Source organism: Carettochelys insculpta, chromosome 21 (genome assembly GCF_033958435.1).
Source record: "Carettochelys insculpta isolate YL-2023 chromosome 21, ASM3395843v1, whole genome shotgun sequence".
NCBI lineage: Eukaryota > Metazoa > Chordata > Testudines > Carettochelyidae > Carettochelys > Carettochelys insculpta.
The window spans coordinates 2206877-2222793 of NC_134157.1; the positions used below are offsets into that span (position 1 = coordinate 2206877).

General features: G+C 48.0%; 1 protein-coding gene across 2 annotated transcripts in view; it reads left to right on the forward strand.

The window, feature by feature from the left end:
- Nucleotides 1–3126: 3126 nt before the first annotated feature.
- MAN1B1 (mannosidase alpha class 1B member 1) overlaps nucleotides 3127–15917 on the forward strand; it is a 29085-nt gene continuing 16294 nt past the window's right edge. The window contains exons 1-8 of one of the 2 annotated variants that reach the window (XM_075015727.1): nucleotides 3127–3348; nucleotides 5534–5642; nucleotides 6449–6576; nucleotides 7346–7506; nucleotides 9403–9512; nucleotides 13609–13794; nucleotides 14636–14784; nucleotides 15441–15629. In XM_075015727.1, coding sequence (XP_074871828.1) covers nucleotides 3229–3348; nucleotides 5534–5642; nucleotides 6449–6576; nucleotides 7346–7506; nucleotides 9403–9512; nucleotides 13609–13794; nucleotides 14636–14784; nucleotides 15441–15629 — 1152 coding nt within the window. In that variant the 5' untranslated portion in view covers nucleotides 3127–3228. Of the gene's footprint in view, nucleotides 3349–3809; nucleotides 3834–5533; nucleotides 5643–6448; nucleotides 6577–7345; nucleotides 7507–9402; nucleotides 9513–13608; nucleotides 13795–14635; nucleotides 14785–15440; nucleotides 15630–15917 lie in introns of those variants that run through there. The other variant, XM_075015728.1, reaches the window with a different exon arrangement.

Sequence of the window (15917 nt, forward strand, 5' to 3'; positions counted from 1 at the left end):
GATTTGCATGTCATGCACCTTTCCTGACCATACCACACTGATGTCGGTAAAATGACCCTTGTGATCCACATCTACAACACCATGGAGGAGTACCCCTTGCAGTGTATCTACTCTGTGGCATGGTAGTTCCATGCCAAGACAGGGATGTGCATTCCATCTATTGCCATGCAAAAGTTAGGGAACCCCATTATGGCAAAACCATCCACTATGTCCTGCACAATTCCCAGAGTCACCATCTTTCATAGCAGAAGGGTATTGATTGCCTTGGCTACGTGGATCACAGCTGCCCCCATTGTAAATTTGTCCACTCCAAATTGATTGCCCACTGACTGGTAGCTGTCTGGCATTGCAAGCTTCCACAGAACAATTGCCACATGCTTCCAAATTGTCAGAGTATGTCTCAGTTTGGTATTGCAGCAATTCAGGGTGGGAGAAAGCAATTCACAAAGTTCAATGAAAGTGGTCTTATGCATGTGGAAGTTCTGTAGCCACTGCCAATTGTTCTATACCTGTAAAACAATGCAGTCCCACCAGTCTGAGCTTGTTTCACGGCACCAGAACTGGTGCTACACTGTGTACAAAGCATTGAGTGCAGCCAGCATCTCCCTATTCCTCCTCTGCAGTGTCTCATATTCATATATGTGTGATCCTCCTCGGAGTCTTCATCACCCTGGCGGCTGCTTAGGTTTTGCACACACTGCAGCACAATGTGTGAGGTGCTTACAGTACTTGCCATAACAGTTTTAAGCAGTGCTTTTTTCTAGAAAAAAAAAGGTGCCAGAACTCAAGTCTGATGATTTCTTTTGGGGGTTAGGCTTTTCAATTTTAATGCTATGGTCCAGCTGCTGAAGGGGCTCCTGCCCTGGTCCCCACGCTGCTGTGCGACTGGCAGGGGGCTCCGGCCCCAGTCTCCACACTGCTGCAGGACTTATGTGGTGCTCCCGCACCGGTCCCCGCGCTGCTGTGGGACTGGCGGGGGGCTCCTGCCCCAATCCCCGTGCTGCTGCGGGACTGGCGGGGGGCTCCTGCCCCGGTCCCCGCGCTGCTGCGGGACTGGCGGGGGGCTCCTGCCCCGGTCCCCGCGCTGCTGCGGGACTGGCGGGGGGCTCCTGCCCCGGTCCCCGCGCTGCTGCGGGACTGGCGGGGGGCTCCTGCTCCGGTCTCCGCGCTGCTGCGGGACTGGCGGGGGGCTCCTGCCCCGGTCCCCGCGCTGCTGCGGGACTGGCGGGGGGCTCCTGCCCCGGTCCCCGCGCTGCTGTGGGACTGGCGGGGGGCTCCTGCCCCGGTCTCCGTGCTGCTGTGGGACTGGCGGGGGGCTCCTGCCCCGGTCTCTGTGCTGCTGCGGGACTAGCAGGGGGCTCCTGCCCTGGTCCCTGCACTGCTGTGGGACTGGCGGGGGGCTCCTGCCCCCGTCCCTGCGCTGCTGTGGGACTGGCGGGGGGCTCCTGCCCCGGTCTCCGCGCTGCTGTGGGACTGGCGGGGGGCTCCTGCCCCGGTCTCCGCGCTGCTGCGGGACTAGCGGGGGGCTCCTGCCCTGGTCCCTGCACTGCTGTGGGACTGGCGGGGGGCTCCTGCCCTGGTCCCTGCGCTGCTGTGGGACTGGCGGGGGGCTCCTGCCCTGGTCCCTGCGCTGCTGTGGGACTGGCGGGGGGCTCCTGCCCTGGTCTCCGTGCTGCTGTGGGACTGGTGGGGGGCTCCTGCCCCGGTCCCCGCGCTGCTGTGGGACTGGCGGGGGGCTCCTGCCCTGGTCTCTGTGCTGCTGCGGGACTAGCGGGGGGCTCCTGCCCTGGTCCCTGCACTGCTGTGGGACTAGCGGGGGGCTCCTGCCCTGGTCCCCGCACTGCTGTGGGACTAGCGGGGGGCTCCTGCCCTGGTCCCCGCGCTGCTGTGGGACTGGCGGGGGGCTCCTGCCCCGGTCTCCGTGCTGCTGTGGGACTGGCGGGGGGCTCCTGCCCTGGTCCCCGCACTGCTGTGGGACTAGCGGGGGGCTCCTGCCCTGGTCCCCGCGCTGCTGTGGGACTAGCGGGGGGCTCCTGCCCTGGTCCCTGCACTGCTGTGGGACTGGCGGGGGGCTCCTGCCCTGGTCCCCGCGCTGCTGCGGGACTGGCGGGGGGCTCCTGCCCTGGTCTCTGTGCTGCTGTGGGACTGGCGGGGGGCTCCTGCCCTGGTCTCTGTGCTGCTGTGGGACTGGCGGGGGGCTCCTGCCCTGGTCCCCGCGCTGCTGTGGGACTAGCGGGGGGCTCCTGCCCTGGTCCCCGCGCTGCTGTGGGACTAGCGGGGGGCTCCTGCCCTGGTCCCCGCGCTGCTGTGGGACTGGCGGGGGGCTCCTGCCCTGGTCCCCGCGCTGCTGTGGGACTGGCGGGGGGCTCCTGCCCTGGTCCCCGCGCTGCTGTGGGACTAGCGGGGGGCTCCTGCCCTGGTCCCCGCGCTGCTGTGGGACGGGTGGTGAAAACTTTTCTGGTGTTCTAAGGGACAAAAGGTGCTGGAACTCCGTTCCGGTGCTTTCCACCAGAATAAAACCGGCGCCTGCATGGCTACGAGGAGGGCACCAAACACTTTCTGCCGTTGCTTTCCAAAGCGACCCATCCCGTGGGCGGCACAGGGACGCGGACTAGCTGACCGCGGGGGGGATGGCGGGGAAGTTCAGGAGCTCACCTGCTCGGGGCGGGGGCAATCCCCGCCCGGCGCAGCCTCACCAGAAGGGCGGCAGGGCGCCCCCAGCTGCGACGGTCCCCGCCCAGGGTGAGCCGCGCGGCACCGGACGCCCGCCGGGCTGATGCGCTGCGGCGGGGGACCGGCCCGGCCCCTTCTCCCGTACGGAGAAACAGAAGCGAGTCTCTTTCCCAGGGCGGCCTCGAGACGCGCCTCGCCACCCCGGCGCGCGGGGCACCGCTCGGGCTGTCGGAGGAGCCCCCGCCCCGAGGCTGGGATTGGGGGGCCGGCCTGGACGGGGGGCTCTCGGGGCAGGCCGTGGCGGACGTGTGCGGGCAGCGACGTCGCTCCGAGCCCCGCAACGGGAGCATGGGGTGCGCGGCCGCGGCCGCGCGTTGCTAAGGGTCCGCGGTTGCTATGGGCGCCATAGAGCGCCGCCAGCGCGCGCGGCTAGAGCGGCACCCGGAAGCGGGCTCGGCGGGCGGCTGCGGGGCCGGATGATGGCGGCGGGCGCGGGCAGCGGCTGGCCGTTGGGAGCGGGGCGCGCGCCCGGCTCGGGCTCCTGAAGCCGCCGAGATGTACGCAGCGCCGCCGCCGAGACGGGACTTCATCTCGGTGACCCTGAGCCCCGGGGAGGCGGCGGGCGCCGGCGGCTACAACAACAGCAAGGCCTGGCGGAGGCGCTCCTGCTGGAGGGTGAGCGGCGCGGGGCACCCTGTCCCCCGTTGGAGGGGAGGGGCTGCTTCCTGCTGGGGGGCGGGCCCCGGGGGAGGTAGGTGCCCCGCCCCCCAAGCTGCAGGTGCGGGACCGGTGGCGGGTGAGGGCCCTACCCGCCCCCGCCGGAATTGGGGGGACCCCGAGCCCGGGGCGTTTGGGGGAGGGGAGACCAGACCCTGTTGGGGATGCGGGGGTGGGCGGACGCCGTCCCCTGTAGTCAAGGGAAGAGGGGGCGGCAGAGCCCCCCCGGGAGCTGGCGGGCGGGGCCGTGCTCGCCACTGGCGGTGGAAGCGGGTCGGGGATCTCGGACTCACCCGGGCAGTGGCGGTCTCGGTGAGCGGTGTCCAATCCCCCTCACGCTGAAAGGACCCCTGGGTGGCCAGGAAGAGGCCTTAAGGCCCTCGGCAGAGGGGAGGTGGGTGACGGAGGGCAGCATGTCCCCTCTCCCAGCCTGAAGGACGGAGGTAGGATGAGCCTAGAGGAGCAGGCTGGGCACTTGGATGCCCCTTCTTTTAGCCTACCCATCTCAAGGAAAAGAGGGAGGATGCTGATGAACATGCCTAAGGGGAGGGTCTGGGGTTACACCAGAGGAGAAAGCACCTGAGGAACTAAGCATTTGTACTTGCCCTAGGGAAACAAGTAGGGATAAGGATAAAAGTAGCCCAGGGTATAATCACCATAAAAGGTGATATAGGAGATCGAGCAATATCTCTACAGTAGTATCAGTACCCCTGTGTGTTGAGGGAGGGGATGTACAAGATCACTGCATAGTAAGGATAACCAACCCTACCTTGCCTCCCAGCCTGGAGTCGGGGAGACTGGCAGAATTAAGGGGGATCAAGGTGGGGCCAGCAGCCGGGGCTGTTGCCAGGAGCAGAACTGGATGATGCTCCTCCACCCCACTCCACGGAGGCTGGCCTGAGCCCCAGCTCAGCCCCCTTCAAAGCATTCCTCCCTGCTGCTGCAAGCCTCACAGTGTGGGGACCTCTGCTGCACAGTCAGCGGTTTGGGGAATAACAGGAAACATAAGTCTGTGTTGGTTGACAGGGAGAAGAATGTTGATATAATAATCTTCACTGAACTGTTTATGGCCTGTAATTGCTTGTAGCAATATGGATTCAGCAGGTCTCTCAACACTGGTAGAAGTGGAGTGCAAGGTTTGTGGGAAGTACTGTGGAGCAGAAGAGCCTCTGGGAAGCTCAGAGATGTGTCCAAATGCTGCTTTGCACACTGGGGGAAGGGTTTACCGGTGGAGAAAGTTAGCTGCAAGCTGTTACTTTGTTTTTTAAAAAACCCTGGTAAAATAGTATGGTTACTGGTCAGTATGGTGTGGGGGCATTAAAATATACAAGACCCAAAATGCTGTTACTAGGTGCAGTTTACTGAATATGTCTAATAGAAGTTTGGTCTTTACGGTAGTCTGTCTTATGATTTCGAAGTATTCTGGTGCAAAAATAACTGTCCTTAATTTTGAACCGTCTTTTGTGTTCTATTTTCTTGTTAATTATGCTGTTGTGTTATTGCACTTTCCAAAAGCTGAATGTGGGTGCTTATTTTTGGTAGCAGTCTCTAGTTTACATAATAGTTCCACAAAGTGCGGTTGTCAGAGGTGTGGGGTCTTACTTGTCCTATCTAGTTTGAGATGCTTATTTTATTTTTAAGCTTCCTCCTTTGACGCACCAACAATATTTTCGTTCCCCACCTTTTTTTTGCTCTGCTTTGTATGACCTTTATACATACCTGGCTGGCCAAAAGGGAGGTGTCTCTTGGCTCTTTTCCAGATCAACGTCTGGGCAGATGCATAGATCAGTCAGTGAAAGGTTATTGTAAAAATCCATGTAATGTAAAGATCGGTGTACTGTAGCTGATGTTCTGTCTGGGATATTTATCACAATGCAGTTTCTCTAGTCTCTACAGACTCTGGCAGTGAGTGACCCTGATACTGTTCTCCAACCTAGCCTACCACATGCCAGCCTGCCGTGCTGCTGCTTTTGCTATTGTTGACAAACTGTTGGATTTTCAAAATAGAAGACTGTGTAAAACTTCCAAATAATCAATTTCTTGCTCTGAAAGAACTTATGTGGGTTTATTTGTAATAGCAATTGGCTGGCTTCCTACCTTTCATGATAAAGGTTCTTCCTCTTATTTATTTTCTCTCTTGAAGAAATGGAAGCAGCTTTCTCGACTGCAGCGGAGTGTAATTCTCTTCCTGTTTGCCTTCTTGGCAGTCTGTGGAGTCATTTCGTATACAAACATGGGAGAACAGTGGAAAAGTACGTCTTACATACAGTTCAGGGGTGCCTTAATAAATGTCATAAATGGTTAAAAGATTGCATGATCTTAGTTTTTATAATTGTTTTTTTACAAGGAGTCGTTGAGTACCTTGTATCCAGTAAATTTAGTAAACGTGGCATACATTTTATTGTAAATGTAGAAATTACCCTATCATCCCTTTTGGTCCTTTATTCTGAGTATCTGAAGTTACATTTTGTTTTGGCTAATATTGAGTTTAGAGGTTGCAGAATTCCCTAGTACTTAGTTTAAAAAATAAAATTAGAAGGAAAAAAGGCAGCCCAAACCTGAAAACTTATAGGGAAGGATAAACAGTCATATCTTCTTTGATACTGTAAGCACAAACCAACCCAACGTATTACTGAGGTTTGTAATTTAACTGTCAGTTAGACACGTAAACTTTGTTGGCTTCTGTATCTTTTCTTCTTCCGAAGTTATCACTAGCTATAAGGCCCACTGATTGGGGTGCGGGGAGGGGAGGGAGCAGCAAAGGGAGCAGTGGCCCCTTTGAAAAGCCATGGAGTGCTGTGCACTTCTCCACAGTTGGCTGGTGCGGGGGGCGGGGGAGCAGGCCTGACTGCCCCAAGCCCTGCCCCTTCTGCCTGTGGCTGTGCCCCTTCAAGGGCCTCCCTCCCACCTTGCTGCTGCTAAACATATAAATACAGGTGACCACCTTAGGCACTGTCTACATTTGGTGGCAGGGGAGAGTTAGTTTTCTGGCTAGCATCTAAATTGTTAATTCCTTTTGGTAGGTAGTTTGTGTACTGAATGTGTGTTACACATATAGGTCTAACCAATAAATTATCAGAAGATCAGAAGACAGAATCAGAAATCCCTGGTTTGAAACCAGCAAATCCAGCCGTTTTACCAGCACCACAGAAAGCAGATGCCAACTACCCAGAGCTTTCACATCAGGTATTGCAAGAAAAATGTTTCTCTTAAACCTGGCTATTAAGAATTATGAAAGCTGCAAGTAGCATTTGGTTTCAACAGCTGTAATGGGATAAGAAGCAACTGCCTATAATAAGAAATTAATTTCCTAGGGGTAGAGAGCTCAACTCTCCAAAAAGGCTTTGGTTCCACTATAGTGTTTTTGGTTTTTGTTTGTATTAGTTGTTTTAAAGAGAAAAGAGTTGCTCTCATTCCTCAGAACTCTCTTTCTAGCTCAGTCTGAAGGAGCTAGCCTGCTGTTTTGTGTGATCACTAAGATGCACTAAAAGCATTTAGGAGGCGGGTAAGATATTTCTGGATTTCTCAGTTGAAGCCACATAGCCTTTATTTAACTGTGATTTTAAATGTTCAGTATGTTTCCTAAACCACTGGTGTGCTTATCAATACTGATAATTCAGGCTTTTCTAGGCTCCCTCTTTCTGTCTTGATGAAACTGTTTGTGCATGACCTAGACCTATTTGTGCATAACCTAGACCTGATACCTGTTATCTAAGGAGCAGTTTTACCAGAGGTAAAACATTTGAACATGATTTCCCTCCTCTGCCCTTCTGGTTGAGATGGAAGGTTGTATGCTGTGACCTGTAGTCCCCCGGCCTGCATCTCTTCATAAAAAATGTAGGTGTTCTCAGGTTGCATTGTACAACACTGGGCTGCTTTTGGACAGGGTATTGACCACCCAGGCAGTAGATCATACACATCTTGACTGACTTTGTCCATTGCTTTCCTTTCTTAGAAACACCCAAAGCTGCTTCACATCCGACGTGGTCCTCCTAATCTGCAGATTAGACCCCCACGGAGAGATGCCAGGGCAAAGGCTCAAGATGTTGCTGTCAAAGCTGCACAAGAACCTGGCCAGGCTGATAATGAAGGGAAAACAGAAAAGTCTGTTATTAGGTAGGTAGAAATATTTCCAACAAGTTACAGTTTGCTGAAACAATCTTCTAGCCTTGCTTTTATGCTCTCGGAATCCATTGGGAATAAGATGAATGTGCAAATTGTGAAGACTTCTCATTGTCTGTCTAGAATGGTAGTTTATTTAGGTATGTTTGTTTGGCTTTGTGTAATAGAAGACAGTTGATTTTTTGCTAGGTTGATTTGCTTGGTTAGATTAGTTTTTGGTGCCCAAAGGCTGCACTCAGGATTCAAGGCTCCAAATGCACAGTTAGACACAACCCTTACCCTGAATAAATTGCAGCCTGTTTGGACGATTCACTCTTATCATTTAGTTGATAATACAATAGCACCATCATCATTATCTTAGGTCTGATATACATCTGCAAATTGAACCAGTATAACTGTCACGGGTGCGGGGTTGTGTTCTTTTGTAACCTGTGTAATTAGGAATACAAACCTGTAGTATGGATGACCTTCAAAAGTATAAAGATACCTTATAGTGGTATAGCTTACTCCCCTACCCATATGGAATAGCTACATTGGTATAAAGTTCCTTTATGACTGCATCTATGCTAAGGAGAACAACAAGAAGTCCTGTGGCACTTTATAGATTAACAGATATTTTGTATCTTTGCCCACCAAAGCTTATGCTCCAAGATATCTGTTAGTCTATAAAGTGCCACAGGACTTCTTGTTATTCTTGAACTTACAAACTAACATGGCTACCTCTCTGACACTTATGCTAAGGAGCTTGTACTGCTTTAGTCATATTAGCCAATCCTGTGAAAGCAGTACAGCTTGCCAGTGTAGAGTCTTGGTGTTCACAAGTTAGGGAATAAACAGCAGCATTTGACTTCATCATTCAGTATAGAAACCTGATATTTTTGTGCTAGACATATTTTCCTATTATTTTTCTCACACTTGCTGCCGTTGGTGTGGCTCAATTGATAGCAGAAGTGGCATTTTATCTCCACTATTGTTCTAGCTATCTAATAATCTGAACCCTCTCAAAATGATTGTAGAATGTTATCCATGCAGGTGCTTCCACATTGCTACCACTGGTATAATGGCACTGTTGGCAGCAATCATGCGCAATTTAGGAAGACAACTTTATTGTAGGTCTGCAGCATGCTAGTAACTATGTCAGTATTAATGCAATAACATACAAGCCTTGTGCATTTTATAAATAATGTTCTTCTGGGAGTAGGTAAAGTTCATTGAGCTACTGTGCAGAAAAAGAGGAGGGACATTTTCAAAACTGTTATAGCTCAGCCTGAACTTTTCTTGGTGGTAGTCCTATTTACCTTCAGGAGTCTCACTGTGTAATTCTTTTCCAAATTACTTTATACTGCCACTTTGAGGAAAGCTAGTTATTTACTGTGACTCTTTCAGTATTAAAAAAAAAAATGTTGCTGCTATCCTGTGTTCATTGTTAAATTATTAATGGTCATTGGCATGGTACCATTTTAATCAAGTGTGACTATTTTGTGCAATATTTTCAAACCTGAAAGACCGCACCTGTACTATTTCAAAAGCAGTCACTTTTCATTCATTTTGTATTGATTCCTTTAACAAATTCCATAACAGTAGCACTAGTTTCGTGGAGTCCTAAAAGCCTTCGCATACATATGTCTTAATTCAGTTCAGTAAAAGGTTCATTACCATGTGTCTGAAAGAAATCACTATAAATAAAGATTGAGCCAGTGAGTTGGCCTTTTCCTATTTTGTGCTACAATCAAAATATAATTTAGTTCCCTGTTTCTTAGGCTATTGTGAAAACATGAAATGAGCAATGTTTCAGAGTAGAAAGGAGTATAATTCATTTTGATTTTTGTCTCTACTTTATACTAGTTTCATAGTGTTGCAATAATAACTTGTTCTTTCTTGTACTTGCAGTTGGAGAGGAGCAGTAATAGAACCTGACCAAAGCACTGAACCTCCTTCCAGTAAAATAAAGGAACCAGAAAAACCTTCATCTGTGGAAGAGCAAGACCAGAAAGAGCCAGGTAGTAGGCTAGAGACCACTACCTTTCTCATTACTGACCATGAGATGTAGCTGTTTCTATCTGATTATTCACATTCAGAACCAAAGTTATGCAATCCTTTTAATCAAATTTCCTATTTTTAGCTGAGATAGAGTTGCTTCCTGGGGGAAACAATTGAATGAAAAGAGATCATGCATAGCTCATTTACAACATCTAAGTCCTGCAGCACCCTTGATCTGCTACGACAACCAAAAGATGCATGTTTTTTTCGAGTTTTCTGTTGATTCGCAAATAATGCTGAGAATATGAAAATATTGATGCACAGATATTTCATCGGATGTACTTGTTGTTACTATGGCACAGCATACATGGCAGTAATTGCCAGATCATGTATCAGTATACCACATACGATGCTTGCTGCCACAATGCACATTACCATTGCCTGCCTCTTCTGAATGAAGTGTGGGTTTTTGCTTCAGATATATATTGAGTGCTGTACCCTAACCTTGTCCTGAATACTGCATGCAAACATTGAATCTTCCATTTCATTACCACAACCAAACCACAATAAACTATAAGCCCTAGGGTGTTTTATTAAGGTAAGTATATTTAAACAGATCTTGGAATCTTGTCCTTAATGCAAGTGCTGTGTGTATTTTTGCAGCAGCATTAACTCCTGTGAAAGTGAACATGAATGGAAACAGGATGGCGTTACACTAGGAAATGTTTTTGAGAGGCTCACAGTTATTGGCTTCTCCTTTGCCTTGCCAGGAGATGACATTTTTGAATTGGGGAGCACTATAGGCACCTGCTCTCAAGCACATTCCTTGCTCAGCAAAATGTACATACCATCCACTGGTGAAACACTTAATCCCTCCCATATAAATATATCTTGCTACTATTTTTTCCTGATTTGCGTGACATAGAATTCTGGGGCTGGAAGGGACCTCATGAGGTCATCTAGTCCAGCCCCCTCCCCAAAGCAGGATCAAACCCAACTAAATCATCTCAGCCACGACTGTATCAAGCTGGGACTTAGAAACTTCAAGGGATGGAGATTCCACCACCTCTCTCGGTAACTCATTCCAGTGCTTCACCACTCTCCTGGTGAAGTAGTTTTTTCTCATATCCAACGTACACCTCTCTCTGTAACTTCAGACCATTGCTCCTTGTTCTGCCATCTGTCACCATTGAGAATAGTCTCCCTCCTCTTTAGAGCCCCTTTCAGGAAGTTGAAAGCTGCTATGAAATCACCTCTCAGTGGTCTCTTCTGCACACTAAATGAGCCCAAATCCCTTAGCCTCTCCCCACAGGTCATGTGCTCCAGCCCCTTAATCATTTTCATTGCCCTCCACTGAACCCTCTCCAGTGCATCCACATCTTTTCCATATTGGGGCACCCAGAACTGGATGCAATACTCCAGATGTGGGCTCACTAGTGCCGAGTACAGGGAAGTAATAACTTCTCTACATCTACTGGAAATGCTTCTCCTAATGCACCCCAATATGCTGTTAGCCTTTTTGGCTACAGGGGCACACTGTTGACTCATATTCAGCCTCTCCTCTACTGTAATCCACAGGTCCTACTTAGCCAGTTGGTCCCCAGCCTGAAAAATGCTTGGGATTTTTCCGTCTCAAGTGCAGGTGTCTGCACTTGTTCTTGTTGAACCTCGTCCAATTTCTTTTGGCCCAATCCTCCAATTTGTGTAGGTCACCCGATCCCTACCCTCCAATATATCTACTTGAACCCCTAACATAATGTCATCTGCAGATTTGCTGAGGATACAATCCATCCCTTCATCCAGGTCATTAAAAAATATGTTGAACAGTACTGGTCCTAGAACTGATCCTTGGGGCACTCCATTTAAAACTGACCACCAACCAAACACTGAGCCATTAACCACAACCCTTTGGGCCCATCCATCAGTACAATTTTCTGTCCATCTTACAGTCCATGTATCCAATCCATATTTCCTTAACTTATGGGCAAGAATATTGTGGGAGACTGTATCAAAAGCTTTGCTAAAGTCACGGTATATCACATCCACTGACTTCCCCGTGTCCACAGAGCCAGTTACCTCATCACAGAAGCTAATCAGATTGGTCAGGCAGGACTTGCCCGTGGTGAATCCATGTTGTCTGCTCTTGATCACTTTCCCCTCTTCCAAGTGCTCCAAAATGGATTCCTTGAGGATTCCCTCCATGATTTTTGCAGGGACTGAGGTAAGGCTGACTGGTTGATAGTTCCCTGGATTGTCCTTTCCTTTTTTTAAAAATGGGCACTACATTTGCCTTTTTTCCAGTCTTCTGGGACCTCTCCCGATATCCACGAGTTTTCAAAGATAATAGCCAAAGGCTCTGCTATGACATCTGCCAATTCCCTAAGTACCCTTGGATGCATTAAATGTGGACCCATGGATCTGTGTGTGTCTAGCTTTTCTAAATAGCTCTTAACCCGTTCTTTCCCCCATACTTTCTCACGTTCTTGTCCTTGTTTAAATGCACATTCACTCCTGTCTTTGGCCTCTCTTGCCTGATTTTTTTTTTTTTCTCCTCTGAAATTGAGAAACACGATGGCATTGGAAGTAGACTGTATACCCTGATATTTTCTGTGTTACACCGTGAAGAGGAGCAGCATCCTCTGCTTGGAAGACTAGCTGTTTAGAGAGATGGCTTGAAAAGGACAACTTTTTCCCAATAGTAGTTTACTGGTACCTTGGAGACTGGTCTGAGTGAGGGAAGTGACTTCCTCCATTCATTTCTCACATGCTGCTTGTAAGGGCTACCAGGAATAGGCAGTGGTCTCTTTTGTTGCGCCCTCCAGTGCAGCAAAGAACCTGGGAATCTGCTCTCTGATGAGCTAGTCAGGCAGCGTTCCTGCTTGCTGCAAAGCCTGGGTTTATGTGTAGTAGCATGCTGTGCATTGGCATCCTGGTGTCTAAGTGGGACTGGAATCATGAACTATTATTAAGACTGCCAGATTCTCCCATAATAAGATCCTGTGTTCAGCTGTTTGTAATTTTGCCAGACTTTAATTACTTGGGCTGAATTTTTTCATGATGGGTGTCTGTCTCAGGCTGAATATTTTTTTAGAAAATTTCATCAAAGTCAAGGCTAGGAAAAATAGGTTGGTTTTGCTAATTCTGGTGACCTTGTCTTTGAAAAGTTCTGGACCTCCACGCTTTAAAGCAGGGACTTGAAAATAGGCAGGAGATGAATGAGACAGGACTCCTGTAGAAAAAAAAAATATGATTATGTAATTAAAATTTTATCATAAGGCATACACATAAGGGACTGACTTAAGTTTGCACATGTAACCTTAATTCTGGGATAGCCTGAATTAAAAGTGTTTGACTTGGCAACCTTACACAAAAAACGATGTTGTTATTGTTGTGTGTTTCTCTAAATATTGTTTTTGTAGGGCTGAATTTAATGTTAATGAGATCTCCATAGCTGCCTCACGAATCATTGGCCAAAATGTTGACTGTTCACTGCAGTTTTAAAGACTATTAGAAAGGAATAGCTTCAGCTAACTGGAGGCAGTGTAATATAATATTTAGTTGCGGGGATGGTTGAGATCTCTTGGGCTGTGGCTACACTAGCCCCTTCCTTTCAGAGGGGACATGGTAGTGAGGCACTTCAGCAGATGCTAATGAGGCACTACCATGAATATGCAGTGCCTCATTAGCATAATGGTGGCCACACGTGCTTCGACAGTCCCGCTTTCTAAACGCACGCTGCCTCTGTAGCCAGGGGCCTTTTGAAACAACTCCCCCGATTTCAAAAGCCCTTTTTCTTCCCAAAAGCAAACAGGAGGGAAGGGGCTTTTGAAATCAGGGGATCTTTTTGAAAAGCCTCTGGCTGCACGGGTGACGTGCGTTTCGAAAGCAACATTTTTGAATCGCACACAGCCACCATTATGCTAATGAAGCACTGTATATTTATGGTAGTGCCCCATTAGCTTCTGCCGAAGTGCCTCGTTGCCATTCCCGCGAGGGGGCTAATGTGGCCACAGCCTTGATGTTTGGGTAGCATTTGTGGAGAAGAGTCTCACGTGGCCGCATAACTCTGAATTTCAACACTCTCTTGAACAAGGTGTTTTGTGTTTCCATTCACAGTGCCCCTAAATGAACATCAGATGGCAGTGATAGAAGCATTCCACCATGCATGGAAAGGTTATAAAGAATTTGCCTGGGGACATGATGAGCTGAAGCCTTTGTCCAAATCGTACAGTGAATGGTTTGGACTTGGACTTACACTAATTGATGCTTTGGACACCATGTGGATTTTAGGCTTAAAAGAAGGTAATTTTCTTTCTACTTCCTAACTTTCTCCCACCTCAGTACTTTTCTCAGTCCACTAATTGCCACTGAAGCCAACTAATCATTTTGTGTTTGAAGTTTGAGAGGCAGAATGTTTTATTGCACTAGCTTTTGGGGATCCTCTGTATCTTTTGGAGCGATATGTAAACAGAGGTAAGTGTTTACACTTTGGCTGAGCAAATTCCATTTTGTCCATGGGGAAAATCTAAACATTTCATATGAAGATAGAAACACCTTAAACTGCATGCTGTATGTAAAATAACTTGTGGAGTAATTTTGCAGGCTGCATCTATTGATAAATTGGCATTTCTGCTAGAAATTGGAGATTGGATTATTAAGTTTGCCAGTTATTTCTGTACTAACACAGCCAGTCCCTATGGTTGTGTTACGATAGCTAAGGTGCTGCAGGAGCCTCTTACAAATGCAAAGCCAGCCTGGAGTCTCTTAACGTCTGTATGATCACTGTTAACAAAGATAGGTATATATGGAACTTAGTCAACAATTCTATATGCAAACCAGAAAATAATTTAGTATTGAATTTGCAGTGCTTACAGGAAAAGCAAAAGCTAATAGCTTTTGTCATTACTGCAAGTTGGTGAAAGACAGAAGCACACTGACGGGCAGTAGCTTTGATTTCAGTAGCCTTAACTAAAATCTAAAAAGTCTTATGGTGAAAGTGTGCCAGATTGCATGGCTAGTAAAATACATATTAGAGTGCAGCTTGTACAATCAGTATGATCTATTTTTTAATCTGGTCATTTGAGTATGCTCTTGTAAGTACAGTTTGTTCTCTGCAACAATCATTCCCTTCGGTACCCTGCAGAGTTTGAAGAAGCAAAGAAGTGGATAGCCACTGGCTTAGTGTTTGACAAGAACGTGGATGTGAACCTTTTTGAGAGCACCATTCGTATTCTTGGGGGATTGCTGAGCACCTACCACTTATCTGGAGATAGCCTCTTTCTGGAAAAAGCTGTAAGTGAGTGAGTCTCACAGTTCCAAGTAGAATGTGTGTCTTGTTTAAGGGGAAGTTGCAGGAAGATCGTTCGGAAGGTACACTGCCACGCTTTTCCACTCTATTCCATCATTACTGCCTTAGAGAGTTCTTGAATTTTTTTCTCATCTTTGTCTTCCTTGTATCATCAGACCATGAATACCTTAGGGTTCCATTTTAATGAGAATTTCACTTAATTCTTAATCTAAAGACTAAAATGATACATTTAAGGATTTTTATCATATTTTTACCTAGGTAATATTTTTATGGGAAGAATGTCCTAGTCAATGAATGAAATGGTTCTACTTTGGTTCCCTATCTTGGGAAATACTGTGGTATTCTCATGCCCCCTTTCAAGTGCAGGGACAAAGGCACAGTGCTTGCATTTAGGATAATCCCACCATCTCAGATTTGAACACCTGGTACACGTGATGTGCTGAATGAACTACAGGGTACCACAGTAGGAACTAGGTAGAAGCTGTATGCCAATTACTGTTAAACCTAGTCATTGATTTAATATTTGCCTCTGTCCCTCAGAGGGAGTCTAAAATTAAGCTACATGTTTTCTTCCTGATTTATGTTTGATTGCTGAGAGAAATAATAAAGATTTTTTTCCATGCTCTTGGTTTTTCTTTAGAAAGACATTGGGAGCAGGCTCATGCCAGCATTCAACACGCCCTCCAAGATTCCATATTCAGATGTAAACATTGGCCGAGGCACTGCACATCCACCCCGTTGGACATCTGACAGCACTGTAGCAGAGGTGACCAGTATTCAGCTGGAGTTTAGGGAACTCTCTCGTCTCACTGGAGATGAGAAATTCCAGGTACAGGAGAAGCAGTTGTCATCTTCTCTTCCGCTCTCCACTGCCACCTATCAGGCTCCACCCTGTTATTGGAGAGGCTCCCTTAAATTGTCTGTGTGTTCGTCTCTCCTTCCATTCTTCTAACAGGTATCAAATATTTCTCACCGTGGCATCTGGAGCAGGTTTCATTAGGTTGATCAAAGTAAATGTAATTGCATTGGTGATCTACCTCCTACCAAACTCCATTTCTAAAACTTCTGATCTGGAGCAATTTTATGCCTAATCATGCCATATGCATCACGATTCCTG